Source organism: Stigmatopora nigra, chromosome 13 (genome assembly GCF_051989575.1).
Source record: "Stigmatopora nigra isolate UIUO_SnigA chromosome 13, RoL_Snig_1.1, whole genome shotgun sequence".
NCBI lineage: Eukaryota > Metazoa > Chordata > Actinopteri > Syngnathiformes > Syngnathidae > Stigmatopora > Stigmatopora nigra.
This window is the reverse complement of record NC_135520.1, coordinates 8,488,015-8,515,928: the sequence shown is the minus strand read 5'-3', so window position 1 is coordinate 8,515,928 and position 27,914 is coordinate 8,488,015. Positions and strand designations below refer to the sequence as shown.

Here is a 27,914-nt window from a genome sequence, read left to right as displayed (position 1 = left end):
TCATTGGTGGTTCTTCTGTCAAAATGTGAGAATCATTTTTAAAGACAACTTTACTGTTTACTGTTTACTATTACTTTTTATATGCCACATAATCAAAGGCTCTCAAAGACACCACCTAAACAGTGACTTGACTACCACTCTTCTAGATCCTTAAAAAGCATCTGGATCCTTGCCACTCCAATTAAAATCCACTTGCAGAATTTTATTGAGCAGAACCCAAAGTCAAAGAAAAAATGAAAAAAACTGACAGGCATCAATTAATGCCATATTTAAAGCCACACAGACCAGTTGCGCAGCAGTTGTCATCTCAACTTTGAATAATCATCCTTCATAAACACTTTGATTTGTCTGTAGTTAATTTCTGGAGGTAGAACAGTTAAATGTATTCAGAAGTCCTTTCAATGTGGAAGATGTATTTGATATGAAAGTGAATTCAGCTTAGTGGAGGAAATCAAACGAGTTCATTCTAGCTACACATAAGAGAATGTTACATGTCTGGTTAGTGCACATTACCAGTTGAGGAGAAGCTGAACATTTCAGAGTCTTGTTTCAACCCTGGCAGTGGCAGAAAGTGGGAGGCGACAAGCATGCTGGGTAATGAAGTGACAGGTCACTCAGTAAATACGCCCCGGTCACCCCGCACGAAGGCGGTGGCGGTGGTTTTGCTGATGGAGGCTATCACGTTGCAGTGAAAATGGAAACGTCAATAAAATTAATCTGCTAGCCTTTTTGGCCAACGTGTGGGTTCCACTGCGTGAGGCCTTGACCGCTCACAGCAGGGGAGGGATTTACTCCCAAAAAAATCAACACAAAAAAAAAAAAACATGGTGAAGAGACACAAAAAAAGCAAACAAACCAAAGTGTGTTGCACATTATTCAAGGGCCAAGGTGTTTAAAATTCGCAGCGTTGTGTTGTTGACTTCCGCGTAGAGTCGCATTTCTTAGGAAGCGCACACCCCCTTTGCAGTCAGAGGGGAGCAGAGTTTATTGTTTTAGGCTTTCCTGAACAAGGATTCGTACTTAGCGCGGGATTTACGGCGCTGGGCCTGCTAATGAATGTCCGTCGGACAACCACAACACCCCCATATGTCCCTCAGAGGGGCTATTGCTTCTTTAACTTCACAAGCCGGGTGCTAAGTCGGCACTTCTCTGTTTTCCCCCATTTTGGTGTGGCTCCGTCCTAATGATGTGGAAGGAAAACAAGGACAGAAAGGACTGAAACAGGAAAGGGGGAGTAGTTAGAATTCAGGTCCCCCTTGCTATGTGTTTTCCATTTATTTGGGATTTTGATTAGTGCCAGGAGTCTGTATTTTCCTTTTTTTTTTTTTAAGGTCATTAGTTCAAATATTTATGCGTGGGTAGCGCTCATATAGGTGCCCGTGATTGACGCCTCTCTAAAAACGGGTCGACGTACCAGTTTCGAATTTGGAAAATGTCCGGGTCCTTCGCTGCCTTGGTGGAGGAGTTTTTCAGATACATAATTTAGATGCCCTCAAGGAAGGCTTTCAAGGCATCTGTGCCCGAGGGCAAGAAAAAATAACCACCACTGTTAAAAGTAAATCATTTTTTGCTAATGCACAATTAATGCGGGGAAGGAGGGACAAGAAGACAAAAACAAGGGGGTGCAAGAATGGAAACTTTTTGTTTTAAAGGCGAAATCTTGTTTTCCACTTCAAGTAAAACACTATCAGACATTAATGCAAGCTTACGCTAGTCTGCCATACTAATCAAGGAAAGAGGTTGGGGGGAGGCAAACAAGTCCATTGTACGCTTCCTTGTGCATTGACGCATCACCTCAAATCACATCTATGATGTGCTTTAAATTTGTACAGAGCTCAAAATGGGGCGCCTTAATGTGTACAAAATGTATGGCAAGTTGCTCACAAAGCAGTGCATTGAATCGAGCAGAAAATGAACATGTTTTTTTTGCTTTTTGGTCATATTTACTGTTTTGTTCTAATGTGAATTTAACATAATTGCACAAAAATGACTTGTAATGTGATTAGTGGGATAATGACATACTTAGAGAATACCAAACAGGCACAGCTCTTGTAATAGCTTTGCGTTAAAGCCCAAAACAGCACGTTTCTGACCCGCATAATTAATGAAATCTACAACAGTATGTAGAAATAACATATTCAAGCACACCCTATGAGTATATTTCAAAGTATTTACAATGCAATCTTTTTAAGGGTCATTAAACACCAAACAATGCCACACACATTGGAACACATAATATATTGCGAGCCCAAGACTAATAGGAAACACAAATATTGTATTGACAGCACATATAGTTACAAAGAAATCCTTTATATAAAAGTAATAAGATTTAAATAAGATTGTGTCACTGCATATGTGTGATGCCCCACAACAGTGCACAGATCCGTGAAACACCGCCACGTCCTACATTATGTCAAGCATGCAAACATAATTGAATTAATGACTCCTACTGTATGTCAAAGCTCCTGGGTTGTTACGTTCCCACCACTGTAGATTTGGTGTCCAACTGTAACACTACAGTTCTTAGTTTTTAACCCCCCCAGACTCTTGTACATGCATTGGGCTATTGAACAGCAGTGCAGGGTCTCAATGTAAACCCCTCACTCAGCACGGGCCTTTGTCTAAGGCCATCTAAATCCTTCCCCCCTCGTCCTCCTCCCTTACTACGGCCCTCATATCTTCAATTCATAACAGCGGAAAATCCACTGTGTTGCCTTTAACATCATTCTTAGGTATCAGCTGTGGTATTTGTCAGTTTATCCATTCTTCACGAGACGCGTTCTGGTATGCCCGTGTGGCATTTTATGTCTCACGCAGGCTTTATTTTCCGCCCAGGAGATGGTTTAGACAACAGTGTGGCATCGCCCGGCACTGGGGACGACGACGACCCGGACAAGGACAAGAAGAGGCAAAAGAAACGTGGCATTTTCCCTAAAGTTGCCACTAACATCATGAGGGCGTGGCTCTTTCAGCATCTCACTGTGAGTTTTTCCTTTTATTATTCTTGTTGTTGATATGATTTGTCGTGCAAACCGCAGCTGTCACACAGTTGTCATTGCGAGGGGAAGGGGAGGGCTCACCTGTCAGCCACCTGTCACAGAGGAGCATGGTGACCGGGTCAATGTAATCACTTTGGACTGTTTACCCTGCTCAGCACTCTTGTGGCGACAATGGGCTGGACAAGCACGGGATAGTTAATCCAAAGTCGGGATGCACAATGTTTGTTGGGCAACAGTCTCGATGCCAGGCTGTAGAGGGAAAGTGCTACTTCCTCAGGAATGTTTGGGACAGCCATGAATAGTGCCAGGCAACTTTTTTTTTCCGTCAACAGTTTAGCTGCTTTCCAAAATTGCAGAAATCGAATATCTGATCAGGATTAGAATGATTCATATAAACGAATGCCATCAATTATTAATGATATATTTACAAGTGAAATTGTTCTCCTAAATTTAAGATTACAGGCCACAAACACTATGCAGAATCTTTGCCTTTCAAACTTTTTCTGCAACCAATTCCATATTTCAGTCAGATTGTGGCCATTTATTGCCTGTTATCCTTCGTAGAGGGAAGTCTCTCAAAACAGACAGTTTTGAAAACTTTTAAAAACCTGCTTTATTCAATCTTATGACTACTTTTTGGATGTCAATCTTTAATGTGACAGTCTCTAAGGTAAGATAAGTCTATTGACAAATCTCTTCGACTATACACACACTTAAAACTTTGAGAAAATAAACACATATTTATTAGAAAGACTCATGCACATATACTGTCTGTACACACTAGCATATTTATACATGTATTTTGTTCCTCTTCCTGCTGATGTGCCATGTTTTGTTGATGTAAGGCACCTCCATGTGACATTCTATTTGTAAGCATGTAGAGGATCGATTCATTGAAGCCCCCCAACCGAATTCCCTCCTTGTAACCTCGCTGATGTCAGTACATTATCAGAACATCAGGCTGTATTGATTTTGCCACACTGCTCCAATTTCAGCAGCAGCATGTGACACACAAGCTGTATGCAGCAGTAAAAGCCCGTCAACTTTATTCTGATCTTCGACCAAAGAGTGACCCGCTCAAAACCCCCACCCCCTCCCCGTAAACCCCCTCAATCCCTTCCACCAAAAAGTAATGAGTGACCAGCAAATATGGCCTAATTGAAAGGGCTGTAAATCCATTACATATTGGTCAGGGGATAATCAGGAGTGCTTTAATCACTTTTATCTATTCAGGAGCAGTGAAGCTGCAACTGCAAAGCCCCTGAAGCCTCGCAGGCAGGCCCGCTTATTGCTTATTATTCTCATCATTATCAAAATGACTTCAGCAGCTGTTCACAGCTCACTCGTTCCCTGACTGCATGGAATTGTGACCGTCAAGTTGATGATATTTATTTGAAAGAAGTAGAACGACTTATTAGGCAAACTGTATTAGACGTGTAAGAAAGTGTTGCCTCGCAGTAACAAAGCTTGGTCGTTGTCTTCTTAACATTAAACGGTGATGAAGAATTACCCACCTTAAACAAGCTTAAAAATAGTCCGTTTTTTTTTTATTTTTCAGAAAAGTTAATCCGTGTGGTCAGATTTAGTTGTGTGCTTTCAAATTCAAGTATTTTATTGTAGTGTATTTTATTTCAACTTTTAGAAAAATGGAAGAGTTCATTTTTAGACAAAATAACTTTGCTAAACTCTAATGAATATAAAAGGAAACACACACCACATTAATATTTTATTTTACATTTTGCGTCATAAAAAAATAAACATGTTTACTGCATTTATTTATTTATCTTTATTAAAAACTGCTATTCTAAAGTTTAGCAAGCATATCAAATACAAACCCCTGTCAGGCAAAAAAGAAAGACTTCAAGTACAACCTTACCTAAAGAAAAGGGAATAAAAACATTTAACACTCTCCTGCAAATTGATCCTTGCCCAAAACCAAATGTTGCACACATTTTCAGGCGTCTTTAAAAAGGTTTAAAGGAAAGAAGGGATGCACTCAATGGACAGTTTCGAGGGTGCTGCTTCATTGAGTGTTTTCACGGTTTTCCCCCCCAACACCCCACTTTTCTGCCTGCTTGTAGATGTTCTCTCCAATCTTTATTTGTTTCCTTTGTGTAAAGCGCGGGCTCGTCTTGTACAAATAATAATCCCTCCCTTTTAACCTGCCTTTATTTCTTCGCCGAGGAAGAGGACTAATTGAATTATCCCCCTTCTCTCTTCTCACCATCCAATTCTCCCACCCATAAAGTCTCCCTCACACACACACACACACACTCGCAACCCGCCCGCCCGCTCGCCTTTCTTCTAATTTGTTAAGCAAATGTATTTTCCGTTGCTGGATGCATTTGGGCTTGAATTCTGGGGGACTTTGGCCCCTGAATGGCCCATAGTGGCATTTTGTCATGAGCGCATTCATTAACTGAGGGGTTAGGAGTGAAAAGGAGCCGCCTGGTCTTCCGTGAGCCACGGGGGTCTCTCTACATATGTTCTCAACATCCAGCTATTGTCATGTCTGCCTCAAAAGCTCCAAAAGGACAGGGCAGCTAAACCCCCCTACCCCTCCTTTACTACCCTACACTAGCCTACCACCCAAAACCCCCCACTTCCACTCACAACTATTGGCTTTTGGATGTAGTATAACAAAATTGTTCCACACTTTATATGATGAGGTCAATTTTGAAACTGGGAAGTACTATGTTTATACCACACATTCTTTTTTTGTTAGTGGTGCTCCATGCATGATGTTTTATGCGTATCATATGAATATGTTGCGGTAGGTTTTCGCCTTACATTCTGTTTACGTCAAGTTTTACATGTGATGGCACAAAAAGTGAAGTTGGTCAGTTTCTGCTCGAGTGCTTACTTGAGAAGTACCACTTTTGCTGTCTCATTTCAAAATAGTTTGGAAAATGTTTTAATCACCACCAAAACCTCCTTACACAACTCCTTGGTTAACATAATTAGTTTCTACACTCTGCAGGGCATGATTTTACCGCTGACAAATGCAATGGTTTACGACAATTTGGATGCAGTCGCTGTTTGTCTCGGTCACATTTCGCAGTCACACATTTTCCTTCTGTCACTGTTTGCCATTTTTGCCTGCACACCACATGGTGGAAACTCAAGCCAGGTCAGGATTTACTGTTCCAAACTGAACTAAACCGTACCACTCGGTGGCCGCATATTCAATTCCCCTCGCTACTGTCGGACCACTGCAACCTGAAGTCCATATGTTCATTCTCAGAAAAGCACGTAAGCTGGCAACCTTAAATGCCTGGTATATGGAGTTGGCATGGGGCCGCGTGCACAGATCAGCCGGTGTTAGCCGGTCACAGCATCACTCCGCTCCTTCACTCTCTCTTAATACCCCACTTGCTTCGCTTCCCCCGCCCTCTCCCGTCCGTCCCCATGAGGTTCTGGATGTCTTCCAGCCACATTAGAGGAAGGGAAATCCCAGACTGTTGGTATAAGCTTTTCAATACTACAGGGAGATTATGTTATCAGAAAGGTAAACTTGAGCAGGGAGGGGGGATGTTCAACTGCGCCCCTAATGCAAAGATGATGACGAGGCGCCGATACACCGAGGCAAATTTGTCTTTTTCAACCTCGGGCAAACTTTTTGAGGTCAAGTTCTTTTGAGTCATTTTTTAGTTTGAATATGTACTTTTGGCATTAGTCAAAAAAAAGGGAACATGGGGTCAGTACATTTGGAGAGTGATTGCATTGCCCGAGCCAAACGTTCAACCTTAGCGTCCGTTTTGGAGTCCCCATGCTTGAGGACAGAGGGCATTGGCTTAATAAAGGACATACTGTTGCTCTAAAATGAACAATTAGCCCCTGGCTTTCCTTCCACCTCACCCTCTGCGAGACCTCACTGGCCCTCCCTCACCCTGTTAAGACAGGCTTGGCCTCACAATGAAAACAGGAAATGGTCCGAATCAGAGGTACCACTTTGTCTTTGTCTTTGGACTTTGTGTTAAGCCCACTAAACACCTATGAAAATAAATAGCACACGCTCACAGTGGTCAGTGAGGAGAGTTGGTAGCCTCTCTGTGGCATCAACCGTCTCAAGTTTTGTTACCGGGTCACCCTTTTGGCCCGGGTGTTTCAGGGAAATGCTGTTAAGCTGCTAAGCCAGGTGTATTGGTCCCTCGGGCTCCCTGAAAGGGAAGCGATACAGACCTTGGTCTTTTTTTAAAGTGATTGGGCTGTGGACTAGAAACAGTGTCAATAGGAGATTGTGTTTGTACTGGTAAAGTCGGACATTTAAAGTGGAACACAAAAGAGGCCTTGATTGCATTTTTTACTGTCTTGGCTCAGTGTTGGTATGGATTTTATGTTTTAAGGGGTTTTAGTTTGGATTTAATGCATATTTTACTGAGGTTATTGTACATCTATGATGACTGCGTTTAAGGTGTAAATCAGGGACCATCTGGCGAAATGTTTTGTTTAGAATTGCATGTGTAAAATGCAAGTAATCACAAAACAAGATAAAAACAACACCTTTTTATTGATAAAAATAACATTCAAATGGGAAATGTATCTAAGGCACGATTATTACAGAAGTAAAAACAAACGTTTTAATTCATAATTCAACTTTAAAGACAAACCACAAAATAATTGTTCCTTAACTTCTGGTCGGTGGAGTTTGTAGAACTTTTGTAGACTCCCTGAAAATGATCAAAATCAAATATTGGGTGTAAAAGTATGCACTACTGTTCTTGTGTCCTGTGTCAGAGCTGTGTGATTAACCCTAGCGCGGACACGTCCACTCTGCGAGATGAGTGCATTGTCCTGCAAACATCATTAGATACAGCAGTAACAATGCTCCTGCCCACTCCTCCTCCTCCCCTTCCCCAACTCCAGCCCAACATAGAATTAGTCTCCATGACAACAGGGTGTCATCGCCAGGTCGAGCCCTCCTATGGGAGCTGCTCTCTCAACCGCCCTTTTATAGATGCACATAAAAGAGGCAGCCCGGGTCATTCGCAAGACATGGGCGCAGGCCGGGCCAAGCCAGGCCAGGCCAAGCTAGGCCAGACTAGGCCAGGCCAGGCCCTGGCAACGGATGTTTGTCCTGTATGATAAACAAGTGTACAAGTCCATGCTGTGAAAGGGGGATATGGCCCACGTTGTTTGCGGAGGCCCCATTTCGTCGTCCTTCTAATCCATTGGTGGCTGACTTAATGGGCAAAAAGAAACAAAAAGTGCCCATCATCACAACATATGCAAGCCCACTGTTCATTATAGCAGCATACACAGTAATGCAGATGCAGTGGTTAACTTTAGATCGTAGTTTGTTCCAATGTATCATTGGAAAATGTCTTTGACAAAACCTGTGGTCAAACTTAAACAGTTTTAACCACAAAAGCCTAATGAGGTGAAATCAACTAACAGGAAAAAGAAATGCATTGCTTGATTGCATTATTGTATTTGACTACAATTTTTAAAATATTTATATTATAAAATTTAGTTCTTTCACATACTGTTTACGTCTAAATATTTACTTTAGTAAATGTTTACTTATTGGTAACAGTTTTTCTTTGAAGCTTGACATTGCTGCAGTGCTGCTCAACCCCAAATCCCCCCAAACTTCACCATCCACTTTCCTTGAATAATGTGAGATAAATTCCACGACAATATTGAACCATGCGGTTCATATATTGCCATATCCCACATTTATGTCTTTTTCTTAAACCCTTAAGGTTGAATTTAAACTAAAATGAGTGACAAACTAGCAGCCGGTAGGTTTTTACGAGCCACCCGAGCTTGTGTCACCCACCCTATTCCTACAGTAATCCTTGTGTGTAACACAGGCAATATAGAACTGGTTGAGACACATCTGCAAACACTTTGAACAGCTTTTCCTCCTCCTCTTTAAAAAAAAAAAAAAATCCACTGCATTGCCTGCTGCTGTCCTCCCGCTATGGTCTTGAGAAGTGGACTATTTGACTTTTTCAAGCCAGGACAAAGAAAAAGGAGGGAGCAGGTTTTAAAGGCTTGAAGATGGAGCAAAAGCAGGGGAGGGAGATCCTAAAGGTCAGCGAGGTGGAGGCCTGGAGGAGGCCCACACACTAATCTGTCATGTGCTTGTTTGCCTCGCAGCCCAAAAGTCACCTCTCCAGTCACCCATGGCAACCTGGGCAGCCGTTTTGCTTCCATGGCCTCAAATTGTGCGACTATTAGTGGAGCAAGAAAGAAAAAGAAAGTCATCACATTACTTTAGTGACAAAACTGACAATGCTTTGTGTGAGTTTGTTTGCCAAACACACATTAGGTACAATTAGACAAGCGAGTTTCCATTGGGGGGCTTTGATAAAGACGATGTGGAGGAGGTGCCTTCGCTATTGTCTGCTGGCCGCTCAACGGCTGCCATCTGCTCTTCCCAACCAACGCTGGGATCGTACTCGATTACCCTTAAATGTCTTAACAAGAGGCCTTCATTCAAAGACAGAATAAAAGTTTAGAAGGGGATCCGGTGACGTCGCATTTTCACAGGCTGTATAATTATATTACAGGCCACATCAACTCTGGCATCACACTGCATTTGCTACTAGCACTTGTGATAAGGCTGAGTGTGATTCACTCGGTGCCGGTGGACCTTTATACTTTGCCCCCTAATCCAGATCTGTCGTAGTTCCACTTCAAAGCCACCTAAGATCACGTGCAACCCCCTGATATATAAAGTATGAAGTGTGCGTGCGCTTTTCTGAAGCTGAAGCAGTACATAACACACTTTTTTTCATCAAGATGAGCCCCATATGTTTTGTGTATGTGGAAATGCAAGGAAAGCTGCCATAATCCCTCCCTCTCCCTTCTGCCCCCCTAACCCTAAATACCATCCCAAATCTCCCCATTTATTCTCCTTTCCCCCGTCCTCCATTTCGCTCGCTTTAGGTTGATTTTCACTCCTGCTGTTTGCAACTTAATGAAGAAGCAGAAATGAGTGTTTTCACAAAGGGGTTTTGTTTACGACCAATTTGCACAGGCGGAAACCCTTTGTACCATCTACTAATACCGCAACATGCAGGGTGGGGGAAAGGGATGTAGTATGTGTATGGAGTTCAGACATTGCTTGAAGACATTGTGTTTCTTAACCCAGAACTTCAATGTTGCGAGGAGGCTCGATTGAAAATATAGCCACATTTTCCACTGAGCGGTCAAGTTCGGTTCACCACAGTATGCTTTATAAGGAGAAAGACAAATCTTTGGTTTTGCATTCATGCAGGCTGACAATAGCAGCAGTATTGACCTGGCAATTTAAACCCATCTTGTGATTGAACCCAATATAGATGCAGAAGACAGTGTCCTTGATTTATAACACTGCTGATTAATTTAGATTCATTAAGCATAAGGTCATTGTATACAAAAAAAAAGGCTGTAAAAAGACGTACTTGCTGTTTCTCGTGGAATTGTTTTAGATTAATCGGCCATAAGTGCAAACCTATCACACTCATACCAACGAATCTGTGTACAGAACCGGTAGAGACCATTATGCAGCAATTACAAATAAATATGTGGAATACATGGCACAGCAATTGTTTTCCATAAATTTGATAGAATTGCCAGGCAGCTTTTGGTGCTCTATAGTGAAGAAATATGAGTTCAGAGTATTCAGAAAAGATTATTGTTTCCATCCATTTTCAAAAGTACATCAACACTCCCATTAATCAGATTCTTCAGTGAACATGCATGCTTTTTTGGAAAGTGGGAGTAAGCAGAACACTCAGAAAAAACACACAGACATGGGAAGAACTTCTAGTCTGCACACACAAAACCCATAGCCTAGTTTCGAACACAAAACTGAGATCTATGTGGCACGAGATTAGGGGGTGTAAACTGTGTTGCCTGAGAAATATCCAGTGATCCTCAATGAATATCCACCTCAAAATGTAAATAATGGCAGAAACTACTTTGCAGAAACAGGGGGTTTCTTTCCCACCCACTGCTGCTCTAGTCATAACATAAGTCTAAAATGTTAAGGCGGCTGCCTTAACTCTTTGTAAAAGCAGAGTGAATGATGTCATCTGCAATTACAAACTGCATAAGCTTGCCTGTGATAGCGTACATGCCCCCGGTGGGGGTAAGGAGCAGTTATTTAGATGGCAATAGCAGATTTCAGGGATTTCTTTTTTTTGCCTGTGACCTTTCAGGGCGCAAAGCAAAAATATGTAAGCGGATTTTGGTTTCACATCCCAGAGCTGGTTTCCTCAAATTACCCCTTAACCTTCCGTGGGTGCCGCCCTGCAGGCGAGCCTGACTACCCCCAGTTGGTGGCGGCTGCTGGTTGCGGCTTCTGCAAGCTGGCGACCAATAGGGATTATGCTGAAGGCATCAATTCCGCTTTTGATATGTATCTCACACCCAGAGAAGAAGAACATGCATAGGGAGGAAGTGTAAGCGTGGAAGCGGGTTTAAAAAAAAAGCAAAGGAAAAGGTTGAGCAATGGAGGGGCGACGAGCGAAAATGAAAAACAGATTTCGTGTTACACTGTTTGGTTTGTCATGGGACTCTGACTACACCAAATCCCCAAACTGCCATTCCTTGTGATATTTTTTTCCCGCTCTTTCACACCTCTTCTCTGATACACGCTTTTGTTTTGCCCTGCCACTGCGTCCAGAGACGAGCACTGAGGATTCCTACACAGTGGGGTCCTTATAACTGGGAGCAACATCTCTTGTTCTCACCTCTCCCTCCACCCACTTCCTTACCTTTTCATTCTTTTCCCTTCTCCTGTTGATATTCCTTCTGCTCCCTTGTCTGAGTGTGCTTTTATGATCCAGTACTTCATCAAAGACTAAACCTGAGCAGGTCAATTTGTTGCTCCTTTACCCAACAACCTCAATGGAATCTGTCTGCACCTCAACGTCTTACCCATAATTCACTTTTGCTCGGACTGGTCTGAGCAAACACAGTTGAGCTCGAGTTGTTTTGTTGAAAACATTACGATGCTTTCTTGGATATTGCAAAACTGTATTTGTTTTCCACATAGTAACAGAGCATTCTGGAACAAAAACAAATGCATAGAGAGTCAGTTGAATGGAAATCCCACCTTTGTAACAGAATTGACTATCACGCAGACTTCAAAACTGACATTTGTTTCTAATCATCTGTGGTTCAACAGTAAATACGGATAAATAGTGTCCTGCTTTTGTTGGAAACAACAACAACACAGGTGGTTGTACTGTTACTTCTCTGACATGCTCATTTTCTTTGTGAAAGAAGCTGTTCTAGACTGCCCCATTATTTGCATCCTGGCTTCACGCAGCAGTGCCAGAATGATAAAAAGCTACACCACATGCTGATCCAGGGAAAATAAAATCCCAACGATAGAAGCGGTGGAAATCAAAGAGAGAAAAAAAATCAAATATATAAATCCAAATGTAGGCCTTGGCTCCAGATGTGAATCCGTCTGACTATTGATCGCTGGTGCCGCAGATCCCCAAGGCTGCGGTGTCTGACACACAAAGCACCCCGCTTAAGCCCATGAAGCAGACTGTACGAGTATTTAGATGACGACAACACTCTCCCAATCCAGTGCATCCTCCTACTCCTCTTTCCATCGCCGTTTCCAACAGAGATGCGGAAAATTAAAATGCGTAATTAGCACCATGTCTCCAAATGGATCTCTCCTTTATGTTCATTACTGCAACCAGGGGGCAATTACAAGTTCAAAGGAGTTTTTAGGGGCATCCACAAGCCGCATAATAACTCGCAAATGAAGCATTGCACATTTGTCACAGCGTAGCTGACGATGTTGATGTTGAGTCATCGGCCCCAAATGTGAGCCACCCCAAGGCGTCGGGTTATCGGGCCCCAATCCTCTTATGCGCGTTTATTCGTTGTTTTTAACCAACAACAACAAATACTGGTGACATTTACACTAACTTCCTCTATGTGGCTTCTTTCCACTGATGTAAAACACACTCAGTTTTTAATTGAAGTAAAACATTAGTTATATTTAATATAGATTTGAGTTAAATTATGAGTTAAAATCAACCTAATTTAGCTAGAAGTACAAATTTAAACCCCATTATCCTATGGTCAACCTGACCAACACATGACTGCGGATATCTCATGTTTTGCCTCCGACGTTTTGTCTCAGTTACCTCTCGGGCTGGGTCACAACGGTCTAATCCTGACTTCAGGTGGCTGTACAGCACACTGGGAGAAAGGCTAGCAAGGGGCCGGGAGGTGAGATCCTGTTACAAGAGTTCGCCGAGCAAAGGGGGTCACCGTGATCTGGAACGATCACACATGGCTTTGCTCACGCATACATGCACATGCATGGACACACAACACATTAGTTAGAGCCCGGCTTATCTGGGTCCGGCAGCCTCGGGTTTCATCTCGTTCTTTATCTCAGGACTGTACGGCCACTCTTTTAGTCCGTCTCTGCTGTCCCGACTGTTTGTTCTCTAAAATCTATCCGCTTCACGTTAAGATGCTGTGATATGATCGACATGGCGAACCGCTCCGGCGGCCATGCGTCACACTCTCATTGTACTCCCTACAAGGGGAACACAGCTGTGGATCTACAGACTCAACCTTAGGGGCTTTCAGGCCAGAATCGGAATGTCAGGCATATACTGCCGTTTAAGGCTCTGCTTTTTTATATTAAAACTATAAGAGTAGAATATACTCAATGTTATATGTACTACTGCTGACCATATCATGCAAATACATTTTATTTTGATGATTTCATAATTATGTTTTATTATTATTAGTATACCGTTAACTCTACTGGATTTTTTTAAAAAAGGAATCCCAAAAAGATTGTTATACACTGATGAAAGTAATACTAATACTTGTCAAGGTTGCTTGAGCAGCCCAAAAAATAGGTCTAAATAGTCGCCAGTGATTTGGAATGGAGGCATATCATGTGTAACCCAGTCTGTAAGAAGTCATTTCTCACCAATGGGACGACATCCATCACCATGGCCATGCGCTGGCTGTTTCATTAAGTAGCCCATCCAGGCAGACAGATGTGTTCAGCAGACAGCCGTGTTTGCCTATGCAAGAACGCGTATTAACCCAGGATCCTTTGGGGGAGATTAATAGGCTGCGAGCCTCTTTCCATTGATTATCTTCATGCTATGCCCACCCCCTTTCCTCGTGCCAGATATTAAAAACTAATGAAGCCTATTGAAAGCTGGGGAACGGCAAGCATCGTCACGGATCATTTTCGGTTTATTTGGACTCAAACCGAGAGGGCTCCTTTCAAGGCGCAGTTTTAGTGGATTTAGAAAACAAATGTGGCGAGAGTGCAGACAGTGGGATTTTACAAAAAAAGGGGCTGCGATCCTGAGAAAAGACAACTGAGCGCTTTGGGAGAAGCGACGAGATGGCGCAGATGTTAACAATTCGGCAGCGGTGCAAAAGCATTCCCAGTGTTAGAACCTCCTAATTGCTATAATGGTGGTGGTAAGCGTTGACAGTAATGGAGTCGTGGGGATCCATCCCCGGCAACCTGAATTAGGGGCCACATGCTCGATGCACATTGTTTTTTGTCTTGACCAAATTTTAGTCTGGCCATGAAAGCCGGACGCTGACTGACGCAAATGTTTGGGGGTAGGCATGAGACATAGCTAAAGGCCTAGCCAGCAAAGAGTTAAAAGGAGCCGTGTGATGGCCTCACCTCTGCACCGGGACTGGTGAAAGGCGGCAGGGTGCTGTCGGGGAAAATGACTTCCTGAGACATTACCATCAATCACCAGACAGGTCAGGCCCCCCGATCCTTCCATCAGGATGGAAAGTAAAGGGGGGGAGCTTGTTGGGGGTGGATTATACTTGAGGGGAAGACTGGGTTCAGGCTTGTCGAGGAAACAGCTATCGATGGACTTTCTTTAAACGTCTTGACTGTTTTATGTCCTAGTGTTCATCTCGCATCTTTTCCGATGTTTTTCGAGAAATTCCGGAATGGACGAGAGTCCCTCCCTCTGCTCCATTGCATCATTGGTATTCTCTAGGCAGTGGGCCCAGAAACCAATCTTTAAAGCAAGAGAAGGAAATAGAGAGGGGGTCAAGATGGGGAGATGGGCGACAGCTGTCTGACACCCACAGATGGTCTTTCTCTGACCGTGTTTTTCTGTCTATCTTTTCTCTTTTTTTTTCTAAAACTGAAGGATGGTTAAGGGGAGGTGCTTGGGTTACCTAAGTGAGCGGTTGTGTTACATTCCAGAGAAGGGAAGGGGTAGATGGTGTGGAGAGGGGGGGGTGGTTCAACGAGTTGTTGAAAAGAACACAGACGCTTGTCAACAGCCTTCCTAGCCGGGAAGCCATCATGCAATCGCTTTAGACCTGGAGGTCAATGACCCTCTTGTTGGACTCAGATAGAGAGCGTAAAATTTACGTGTAATATTTTTGAGTTGGTTTATTCGTTAAAAATGACGTGAATCGGAATCATGCAATCCCGACCATATCGAACATTTACATCTTCCTTTGCCAAACTTGCATGTAATCTTTTTTCTATAATTCCATTAACTCTATCATTTGTTCTATTGGTGTTTTGTACATGAAACCTTTAGTAAATTTCAGTTTTAATGTTGGTATAGCCAAGACCAGCCGGATTTTTGTCGTAGCCAAAATACTATTTGAGTAAATTAACCATCGTATTTATGATGGCAAGAAATGCATTCATGTTAAGGTTCTCCTATGGAATAAATTAGAAGGCTGATTTCACAATCAATTATAATCCGCTACCAAAAAAGCCTCACCATTTCTTTTTAAAAGCTAGCCGAGATTGTAAACGCAAAAGTCAGCACTGCTAGAATACAGCACACTCCTTTTTATTTCTTTCGATGGGCAAATTGGAGTCAAGAGGAATATAGTAGTGGGGAAATGGCAGAGCGGCAAGCATGGTGCCCCCTCAGCGAAATGGCCCATTTGATTTGAGCAGTGAAAGTTCATCAGCTTTATTAATGCCAAGGTGTATAAATGAAGTATGAATTAACCGACTTTTATGGAGCTGAGTCGTCTTATGAGCTAATGTTTTAGTGAGTTGCCGTGAGCCCAAGAGCTCAGTTGAGGTGGGGATGGGAAGGGGGTGGCTGGGAGACCAAGTGAAGTGTGCCGAGGTCCTCAGAGTCCATCCAGCGTGGCTGGACTCTTGCCCGATTGTAGCTCATCGTGTAAGCTGGTAGCGCGTAGGGACATTTGTCGCTCGCAGCCATGATAGTAAAAAATAGCAGGCCTGCAAAGAAGGTTAGCCTCATTGCTCTTGGCCACACAACATTTATGCATTGAAGAACACACGCACACGCGTGCATGCGCCCCGCCATCCTGTAATAAGCGGTAAGCTGAGCTAGCTGATGGTCATCCTCCCGTGGGGCTGCTGGTTGGCTGCCAACTTCCTGCCTTGCTTTGTCAGTGGATAAAGCCCCTAACAAACGACAGAGCTGTAAGCGAGGCAGGCGGGCCAGCCGGGTCAAAGGTGGGCCTCGACCCCCCCCCCCCGGGCAGGATTGAGCCCAAGACCGAGGCCGAGGAGAAGGACGTAGGAACGCGGATCAGCTATTAACTGACGCGGTTGGCCTTTTTTCTTCTTCTTCTTCCGTCGTACATTGTCTCGCTATTGTGGGTAAAAAAGCGAAAGCTCCTCAGGGCGTTTGTGAGCCTTGTTGAGCAATGACAGGAGATAGCGTCTTGACGAGTTGAAAGCATGACTGGGAAGACGTGCGTGCGTGTTTGAGAGGGCCCCAAAAATTCTGCAGCTACAACAGGTTGGGGCAGGGTGGCGCTTATTAAAGGCTTGGGCGCCTTTGTTTTCATGCATGTTACTTGGAGTTTCGCATGAATGCACCTTTGCTAACCATCAACTCAACTGTGCTATGGCTCTTGCTCAAGTTGGACAATTTTCTTGCAGTAGTTTAAAATTTAATGCACATTTGTTGGTGCATGAGTCTTTTTTGATATTTCAATTTAATATGAACATTGTAATGCAAGTAGAAAATATGTTGCACATGTATCTTTAAATGCATTATGTAAAACTTACCATACTTCATGACATGTATATTTCATGTTGTGCAATGCCTATACGGTATTGTTAATGATCATTTTAAATGTTCTTATTAATATTGGACAATGAACATAAACTACAATTAAGAAAGACCAATCAATTTTGACTAGGGGGACTTGCACCGATCATTTTAATTTTTCTATGACCCATGCTGCTTTTGCATAATCGTGAAACCTTTGTAGTGCATTTTTTAACTTTTATTTTTACAAGTAAACTATGCAAACTGGAATTTTGCAATACTCGGACCACTCAAACCAATCATTATATGTCCACCCCCATGAACATGTTAACACACTGACAGACATAGACAAGGCACTGAAGGAGAGGAAAGCAAATCTTTCTTTTCCAGCTCGCTCGGTCGAGAGGGAGGGAAAATTTGACACGGCTGACTTGAGCACATTTAGCATCATTAGCAAACAGGAAGTTTCCCCTGCAGCTGTTTGCGCCATGAAGGGGGAAGCAAATGGGAGGCAGTGGTGGGTTCAGTAGGGGTATTGGACAAACGTTACCCCCCACTTTTTGATACATTTTTTTCTGTGTGTGTGACCTGAGCACAAAAAACTGACATTATAAATGTCTTATGATATCTCTCAAATTGGCGTGACATTCCACAGTTGGCCTCCGGGTGTGTGTGTGTGTGTTGGGGGGGGATTGGTAGTAGGGTGGTGGTGGGTTGGCGTTGTTGTTTGTCCTCAGTAAGTGGTTGCGCTCTTGTCGTGTCCTGAGGCTCGCCGTTCGAGCGCCGCAGCCTTTCACGGTAGAATGTGAACTCTTAAAGAGGCAGCAGAGGCGAGAGGAGAGAGGCTTGGCTTGTGTATCCCAATACTTATGCTCATTAAGTTAATGCACAATGAAAGGGAGAGCCGTCAAGTGGAAACTCTCAGAAGCTTCTATTTGAGCAGCGGACCCCCACCACTTGCCCTCCCCTTCTCATCCTCTTTTCTCTTTTTTTTCCCTCACAAATGAATCTGTTTCAATTTCAACTGAAGATCAGCCCCACTTTGCTCCCAATTGGCAGGTCAAACAAGCAACACAATAGAGAACAGCGGCCTCAAAAGGAGATTCTGTATGTTAATATTAAGTCTCAACAAGATTGTCTCCTTTACAATAGATGAGCTTTAATGTAACACGACGCCAGGTGATTCATTGTTTTCCCTTCGGTCTTGTTTAGAAAATCACTGCGGTTTTCTTTCTTTTTACAATGTGTGCGTACGTCATTAAACAGCACTGTTGTTTATTCAGAAGCTTAGTTAGCTCACTGTTGCTCCTGATGACTTTATGACTGGCAACAGAGGCAAGAGATTTGCATGGGAGGATTGGTTTAGTGCTTGTTTAAAAGCACATGCAGGCAAATCAGGGTCTGCCAACCCTTCCAGTCCACAATGATTTGATTTCTAGTGCCAGCAATGAGTGCCCTATTAATGGTTCGATAAAAACCCTGAATTGGTGGCCGGCCAATCGCAGGACGCAAGAAGATTCAGTTGAGTCATTAATTTCATATCAGAATAAATGGAGTTTCCAGCTTGCTTACAGAACAAATTTAACCCATGTCACTCTACTTATTCTTTGAAAATAACCCTTTGGCGTCGTGGCCAAAAGTCTTTAACAGAAAACCAAAAACTGTTGTATCTTACTGACATGAGGTGAGGCAGAGAGTCAGTAGAGCGCCGGGTGCCCCTGAGCGGGCAGTTATCACAACAAAGCCGAGCTGGGGCCGGTCTGCAAAAAGCGGGCCAAATTCCTGCCCTGTAGGACCTGGCTTACAGCTCCAGCGGAAGCTTTGAACGACGGTTGGGAGGGGGGCGGCAAGGGGGGGCCATCAGACGAGGCCAGACGGGTTACTGAGAAAGTCATAGCTTCTGGGGCCTGGAGAAGAAGAAGGCCTGGAGAAGCAGAACTCTGAATCAAGACCTCCCTACTACTCCCCGACTGTATTGCTCCATCGTCATTAAAATAGGCTCATCTCTGCAGCTTGTGGCTATAAATAAGATCAAAACAGAACTATTGGCAAAATGATAAATCACTGGTCACAAGAGCAGGTACACCTACTGGAAGATAATGTGTTGAAAACATACAAACAATGAATTGTACAGGATAGACAACTAATTGGGTTAACATTTATATTTGAGGAAACAACTACAGGGCATTTTTGCATGTGTAACATATTTCTAGCAGTGTCTGTTATGTTATACTATTTGTGTAATGCTGGTTTTGTTAGAAACTTAAGTCAAATGATTCTAAAAAGCTAGCAGTGGTTGAGTTTGAACTCTTTAATGCAATGGACCGCCAATCCATTTTAACTGGAAATAATTACTGCCTTTAAATAAGCACAAACATAATAGTCCCTGTATAATCTATTTTAGGATGACAGGTCCTTAATAGGCGATGTTTTTTTGTTTTGTTTTTAACTGAACAAAATCCTTTTGTTAAATGAATGCCTTCTATTATTATCCTCAGTACCGGCAAAAGCCCACTCATGTCTTTGTTTTTATATAATGCCAATGTGCAAAGCAGCATTTGTTTTTTGTTTAGTTTTTTTTTGTTACTCTGTGTAGTGAGTCTGGAGGTGCGTTGGGATTGTGTGGGAGTGATTGCTATTTAGCCTCGCCGAGCTCGCAACAATCATGGGGGCTCCTTCCCAACCCCTCCTTCCATTTAGTCCACAAAGCTCTGGCTACCCTGCCCCTCCTCACCCGTTTTACGGCTACTGTAGGTTTACAGCTTCGCGCCATCTCCGAACGAATGGCGTAGGGCGAACAAGAGTCCTGGCATGGGTCCAGGGGCATCAGTCCAGGGGCATCAGTCTAGTGGCGATGCACTGCCAAGCAAGCAGGCCCATAGTCAGACACACAACCCTTCTCCTTCCTTCGCCTCGGGCCTCGCCAGTCGACCTTCTGTTTGCAATCATCGCCATTTTTTTACTGTCAAAAGAGCAGTCCACTGCCAGTTACACAGGAGGTGGTATGTTCTGAATGTGCTTGACACTGGGGAGAGGGATGGGGTGAAGATAGGAGCCGACTTTCATTGGTTGTTATCAGTGGTTGGCATGTAGTGGTTGTGGTTTGGGAGCTGGCATCGGGTGAGTTCTTTTTATAAGCGTGGGTGGTGGCTGTTTAGGTGGAAGCAATGTTATTAAACCACAGAGGCACGTGATATTTTCGTGAGGGTTTAAGAGGTAAGAGAGCATTCAAGGTGGATGCACTTCATGTCATATTCATCACATTATTGGGATTCGGTACATAAATATGTTTTGAAAATTATTCTAGTGAAATGTAGCATGATTTTACTCTTAAAAAAATATTTAAATCTATTTTTAACCTTGGTTTTTTTTTACTATTAACAGCACAGTATTTTATACCAAATTCTTTTTCAGTTTGGTTGGCTTTATGAAACACTTCTCTACCATAAACACTCCCAAAACACTACTAAGAGAAATAGGAGGTAAAGAGAAGCTAGATTAATGCATAAATGGAAAGAAATAATCAAATGAAACTTTGTGACATGAGTTCAAGTTTCGATTTAAATTCTTTTCTAACTGCTATGTATTTTTTAAGCAATAATATCCTGGCATTAATTGTCACTTGTCATTCTATTGGCACTTGTCAAATTTATGACCAGCAAATCTGTCAAAAAGGCATCTTATAAATCATAGAGGCTAGTAAACAAGCATGATTGATTGTGAAAAACATTATTTGTCATATCTTTTTCATCTGCAAGCATCTCCCAATATGCATCCGCTGTCTTTGTCATTTGTCACCAAAGCCAATTGAAACGTTAATAACGGGGAGTCGATATTTAAAATGTGCCAATCTTTCTCCCCCCAACCAGACTACCGCATGCAGATTTCATATTAAAATGCCATTCCTCATATTTGATTGCATTCATTTTCTGACAGCGGATAATACCATCAACCTGCAGTCACTTTGATTAAAAACAAATACGATTCCAATCAGTGTGAGGGATATTGCTATTAAATGACAACCAAAACTCACACCAAGAAACCTAGAATGATGCCGTCATTTGTCTGGCTTATATATGTTGTGAAAAGTATTTTCAAAGAATAAATGTGCATATAATCAAGTCTAAAATGTCACAAAAAAATCAACAACTCTTAAAGAAATCAAATATAATGTTATTCATTGGCTCGAACAATGAGTATATGAAAAGCATTGGAAAATAATTGTAAAATTCTTGCTAAAAGTGAACTAATTTAAAAAGCAAGGTAATGCAAGTTTTAATAAATGTCTACAGCTTTTTCTTTGATTTTGGCAACTACAAATCCATATCTCAAATCTTGAGAAATGCCCATACAAACAAACAAACAAACAAACCCAACGTCCTCCTAAGGTCATAAAACTGCACCTATATTTCACAGCGGTCATTAGTGGTGAATCCTTTCTGTGTCGTCGTGGCGACGGGGTAAACAGCCAATATCCAGCCTATTTCCTGGGAGTCATTAGCGTGGAATAGGTTTTCGCAAAGCCATACCACAACCTTGTGACCGCCGTCTATAACTCACGTCAAACGCTGATGATGTCATTCATCAATCGGATCGGTTCACTGTGGCCGGAGGGGAGTAGGGCGGGGGGTCGACATCATCAGGCGCAGGGCCGAATGAAATGCAGGATAATGATCGGTCTGAAGATGTTTGCGGCGAATGGAATGGACATTTGGTGACCGTGGAAAGAGGAGACGTGGCTAAAAATGTGCGGCAAAGTCAAGGGAGTGCGCTCTGTTCCTTCCCCCTCGGAGGCTGGCACAGTTTAAACTTGAAATGTTCGACAACCGCAGGAGCCATTATCAGAGAGGGAGAACACATCACACCCTGTAATTGAGCCCCAATCACATGCACTTGCAGAATGTTATCCACCTGTGTGTGTTGGGGTAAAATGCGTGCGCGTGTGCACATGTTTATCGATGATAGACAAGATGCTCTCGTCAGCATGGTGGCCTTAACTTAATTAACGAAGCGGTTTCGATCGTAGCTGACAAATTGAAGCTTCTCGTCTGGGCCGCTAATTATTTATTAGACTGCGGTCGGGCTGCTTTTAAGGCTATTGGTCAAAAGTAGCTGCTGTGGGGAAGAGGACCGGAGACTGAAAGGGGAAGATTGTCTTCCTGTGTGTTTGTGTGTGCCATCCATTAAATAATCATGTTCTGATGTCTCAGGAGGACCTAGTGAGACAATGTCAGGGTTTAAACGGCATGTTTCATACAATTCAATTGTGGGCTTTTCATGTCACATTTTCTTCAGTTTATTTCATGTTACTGCATAGTGTCAATAAATTGGACTTTACCAAAAAAAGAAAGGCTAAGATTGATAGCATTTGTATTGTCATCCCCTAAATATGGGCATGATTAAATATAACGTCAAAATTCACAAATTAAGGTGTGGAATTATATCTTTAGTTTTTTTAAAAACACAATTAAATTAAATGTTGTCAAACAATGGCGGAAAAACATAAAAAAATATATGTGGATTAAATAAAAATATTGCACTTCCACCCACGTGAACTGCACAGAAATTAACGCGGCAAGGTTACTCAAAGGTCTAAAGAGTCATTCTCCGATTTCACGGTTGCTGCCACCTCATAACCGCCAGGCCCACCATGGCGGCTCGCTTCTCAAGTCCATCTGTTTGTGTGTGCGAGCCTGCTTGCTTATGTGTTTGTCGTTGTGATCCATGAGCTCCGTGCTAGAAGGAAAACTGCCACAACATAAAGTGTGGGTGGCCTGCAGTCCAAATCGTAAAAAAAAAGACGTGTTGGAGTTTTGGTGAATGTGTGGGTGTCAGGGTTTGGGGGGCGGGGAGCTGGATGGATGAACTAGTCAGAAGGCAATTGGGGTGGCGTGTGGAACCCCTAAAGTGGTCCCCCACCCCTGGGGTTTAACGATTTGGTATAAAAATGTGCAAACTTTTAAAATGCTGTGTTAATGTCGCTAATATTGTTGCCTGCACATTCTCACCTGACCAGGTCTTCCATACAATACTATACATAAAAACTGTCCAATTTGTTATCAATGTTGTAGTCCAAGGCTATTCTGTGGTTATTCTGAGGGTTTCTTTTTACTGTAATGTACTTTTTGATGAATTATTTCTTTTCAAATTCTAAATGGAAACATTTTCTAGACAAACATTTATGCACGAGGTGTCAGAGTGGCATTTCTGTGTCATGTATATGCCGACATACACACACAGAGAGAAACACACTCACGTGTAGGCAAACATATAAGCCAATGAAGTCGCACTGTCTCCTGAGCCAAAGACGTGTCAACACTTGGCAATCAAAAAGTGTGTCTACCCTTTTGTTGTCGATAATTTCTCATTTCAGTCAAGCCGACACATTATATTAATCCCTCCGTGCAGACAGGACTCATTATTTGTCCTCTCCAGTGTGTCTTGTATGTTAATTGTTAATTCTTCAAAGCATTTTTTTCATGCTTTTTTGGCTGGGCCTTAGCCGGAACATAAACTTAATGAATGATACAACATTAGTGTATTTTAAAAGTAAAGTATACAGGGGCATGCATTCAATTACTGTTGCCCAACATTTTTTGTGACTCCAGCACAAGAATATTTTATCAAAATGTATGTTCCTATTATTCTAGCCCCAAATAAATCATCAATACGCGTCGCCTTCGCAGTTCTGGGATCGAGGGTGAGATGCCCTGTGATTGGCTAGCCACCAAGTGAGGTTGTCCCTTGACTTGTATTCGAAGTCAGCTCAGAAAATGAAATTAAAATACAAAAATGCATTTGAATCAACGTTGCATACCCTCTTATGTTAATCCTTTTTTTCTACGGGTGTGTAGAACTAGAAGAGTAGCATGTCGGTATTTTCTTTGAAGGGGAATAATGTTAATGGAGCTTGAAACCACCTGAAAATAGAGGAGATTTAAGTGTCATCTTTTAAAAGGAATTTTTGTGCGCGCTGATTTGTTGGTGTCAACTCTATATAATATTTCTGCGTGATGATGAGCACTATGTAATGCAATGTATGCGCCTACAAACAGTGTCTCATTTGTTTCGTTTGTATGTGCCCATCTCCTAATCTGGCCCTTAAAGACATCTGTCAGAGCCAATCACTGTTGTTTTGTCATGCTTCAGAGCTAAGCAGCCCAAGACCCGGCATGTATATGTCAGTCTTCGATAAAGCCATTGAAGCCAATGTGACTAGCGCCATTGCGTCCTCAGGTGGAAATTTCCCAACTATGAAATGTGTTGATGGAATGAAAGCATCCTCAGACGCCATAATATAAACATGTTTGTTTAGTGGTATGTTTTTGACAATTTACTTGGATTGCATTTTTTTGTAGCAAAAGCTGATATTTGGTTAACAAATCAACTAACCCTCACTTGAATTTAAAGTTGTTTTGTCCTACTGACGATGTACATACCAATGGTATCGTTATTTGTCTGAAAATGGGAGTGAAGTAGCAAGGTTCACTGTTTTTCAAAAACTTGTTCAGCCAGCTTTGATCAGCAAAGCTCAATTGTACATCTGTGCCTGCGTGTTTACGTTGAAGAGTGGGCGTATGCATGCCTGATGGGTCTATACCGTGCCGGGGGAGTGGCGAGGTTGGCTTGAGGTCACAAAGAAGGTGCAGTGAAACGCACAACATGGGGGAAAAAAAATGTCAGAAGCAACTGATAGACCACAAGGAATCTAACACTGTGGCATGCCTGACTATATTTATAAAGCTAATGAGTGTGTATATTGTTTCCTGCAGCACCCGTACCCGTCTGAAGAGCAGAAGAAGCAGCTAGCCCAAGACACGGGACTCACCATCCTACAAGTAAACAACTGGTGAGTTCACTTTTTAACATCCTGGTGTCTTATGCTTCTAAAGTGTAGGCGGGGACTCAACTGCCTCAGAAATGTATGTAGGTCATATACAGCCAAGAAGAATAATTGTTAAAATAAGATTTTTGGATTCCCAAAAAGATATTTGAAATCTGGTTATCGTTGCCAGAGTGATCACATTCTTTTTTCTTGAAATTGGATGACAAATTGGCCAAATAAGTCCTCAAAAATTGGACTTTTTAAAGCTTACGATCATTCTGGTTCATAAATGTATGCTCAAAAATGGAAAACTTGAAGTAAGCAATTCATTCCAATTGTAAAACACCAGATTGGTCAAAATAGTGTCGTCTTCTTTGGCCAAAATCAAATCCTGCAGTTTTTGTGCCTACAGAATAGCTTGGAGATCCCTATTTTAGGTGGACCCCAATTCAAAAAGGATTTCCCACCAATTTCCTAAATTGTGAAAACCATTTATGTGCATCGGTCCGTACCAAATGCACATACACACGAGTAAACACACATACAATGATGTGCTTGCTACCAGAATCTTCCTGTTATCACTTAAGTCAGCGTCTCTTTGTGGCTTGATACACATGAAACTGACTGGGATCTATTTAAGGGAGATCATAAGCTACCCCTGCAGCCCCCACACCCACAGACACCCCTGGCACCCCCTTTTCGCCCACCCCTGCCATCCCAAAAAGCCATGCCACGCTCCACCACCAGTGCCCCCACAGAAAAAGCGCCAACCGCCCCCTCCCCGGTTTACGGCAGCTATATGGTAGGATTAAGGTGGCGGTGGCCAGGCCGGTGAGGCCTTTGTAGATGGCTTAGCACATGACTGGGGGTGGTGGATTAAATAAAATGATCACAGAAGCAAAGAAATGATACAGGAATTACTTATCAAAATACTAGCCCCGGTTTTATCTGCGGCTTAATTTGGTTCCGTACATTCTCAGGGTGATGTTCAGATTAATTGAAGTGACAGCCTCCTTTCAGCACGCCGGGGAGGTATTTGCACGGATTTCAGGTCTTACACAAACTTAATTATATGGAACCCCATTTTATCATTCTAATTCCATGTAGCGAAGGGTTCTATTTACAAATGACAAGTCTGTGCCTTTTATTCGCAGCTTTCCTTAATATATTTATCAAAGCGGGTTCATTTACAAAGTGCTCTATCTGCCGGGTACAGGCGGGCCCACATTAACGAAGCTTTTAGGTTTATCAGACGCGCGGGCCGACAAGCCACCCGAGGGTCAATTGATTTTTTTTCTTTTTTGCTCCTCCGATTCATTTTTTTTTCTCTCCGTCTCATTTTTCTTGGATCACAATGAGAAACATGCCTGCAGAATTAGCCTGGTTTGTCAGCCTTATCTAATACCGCCCCCCACCCCACACCACCACCACCAGCATCATTTCGCATTTTCCCTCACCCTTCTGCTTTATTCACCCTTCGAGCCAAGCTACTTAAATTGGCCACAGGAACCACCGTTATCAGACTTTAATGCACCCTACAGTGTGGATAGCATTTCAATTACACCGGTAAGCAAAGATTAGCCGCCTGTTTTCATGGCTTGCTCTAGTCGTCTCGAAGCGCGCCACGACGCACACCTTACCTAAGGGAGCAGAAAATTGAGTCGCCTCGCCTGTGTCATGGTGATTAATACAGCAGGAGCAGGGAAACTGACAGAGATTGACTTCAGAAATGCGACAATTTCTCCTTAATGCATTTACTGGCACTGAACATAGAGCTAGGACGCCTATTGTCATCAAAGGCAGGCAATGAGAGGAACTGCCAAATATAATGTTTGGACATGAATGCCTTGTCTTTTGAAGACTTAATAGAGCAGAGGTCAGCAACTGGCAGACTGAGGTCCAAGTACTAGATGTACATAAGGAGGCAGGCCTACAGCCAAAATAAAGGGTTCTGGTTCTATTTTTAAGTGGCACAATGAGAACTGCAAGAGCAAGATTGGCAGGACGAGGGAGAGCTCTGGGCAAAACATTTAGGAAGTTGAACAAATACTTTCACCACAAACAGGGTGAAGGCTTTGAGTGGAAGGTCATGCTTCCAGAAACATCCTAGAAACTGACATTCTTGCATTTAAAATGACTCACTGCAGATTCTACTTTCACAGTTTTATTATACGCAGTTGATATTTCCTTCAGATATTTTTTATTTGCCCTCTTCTGGTTTCTCTTTCCAAGCCGAGATAGCCTGCCCGGGACATGACATACCGTTGCCGTCCGAAATTCCTGTTAAAAATAAAAGCTCTTCAAATTCCTGGCTAGGCCCTCGCATTGTTCTGTCTTTGCCTTTGATGCGTGGCCGCTGCCAACGTGACGGGCCAAATACAGATAGAGATATAGTCATGAAGACAGAGACCCGACGGTGGTGGTTACTAGAAGAGGAGGGGGCGTTGGGCTGGATGGCCGCCGTCTTGGGTTTCCAGTGCTCTCCCCCCATGGGGGAAAAAGATGTGCTGAATCAGTGCTTTGTCCTCCGCCACAATTGCGGTCCAGCGACGGCACAAGGCCGCCCTGTGTTTGGAGTTGGTCCCCTCCTACCTGATCAAACCGTCCTCCCTTTTCTACCTTGGGCTCACCTGGATGGGCCCAAAACAATTGCTTGAAAAACTCCTATTTCTGCTATCTTCAATCTGCATCATGAGCCAATAGCCTCACCAGAATACATTAGTTGGCCGCAGTTAATAAAGCACAAGGGAAAAGGTTAAAGTCCACTATTCCACCGCTACTTGATTATCCTTTTAATGGTACCCGATGTGTACATACTGTGTGTACATGGTATTTCTAATGTGGCACCGGGATATGTCCCTTCTATTGACAGATGTTTTGCGCACATTTCACCCTTAGTTACCATTGCACTTTCTGCTTCTGTGTAAATTTTGGAACGAGCAGGTGTCTGTTTTGTTTTCCATCATTCTCGGTCTTGGCTTCATTTAGAAAAATAGAAAAGAATAACAATTATGTCTTCGATGTATTTTTGGAGCGAATTCTTAGTCTGTCAAAAAGACAAATAGATTTTTGAGCGCAGATGAAAGATTATTTTTGCTAGTGCAGATTTCTAAG

At 42.8% G+C, this 27,914-nt stretch overlaps 1 protein-coding gene across 7 annotated transcripts in view; it reads left to right on the top strand.

Annotated features, from left to right (window-relative positions):
* meis2a (Meis homeobox 2a) overlaps window positions 1–27,914 on the top strand; it is a 78,046-nt gene that overhangs the window by 31,496 nt on the left and 18,636 nt on the right. For 4 of the 7 annotated variants that reach the window (XM_077731194.1, XM_077731193.1, XM_077731188.1 and 1 more), the window contains exons 8-9: window positions 2,836–2,981; window positions 24,748–24,824. In XM_077731194.1, coding sequence (XP_077587320.1) covers window positions 2,836–2,981; window positions 24,748–24,824 — 223 coding nt within the window. Of the gene's footprint in view, window positions 1–2,817; window positions 2,982–24,747; window positions 24,825–27,914 lie in introns of all 7 variants that reach the window. The other 3 variants (XM_077731187.1, XM_077731189.1, XM_077731190.1) reach the window with 2 other exon arrangements.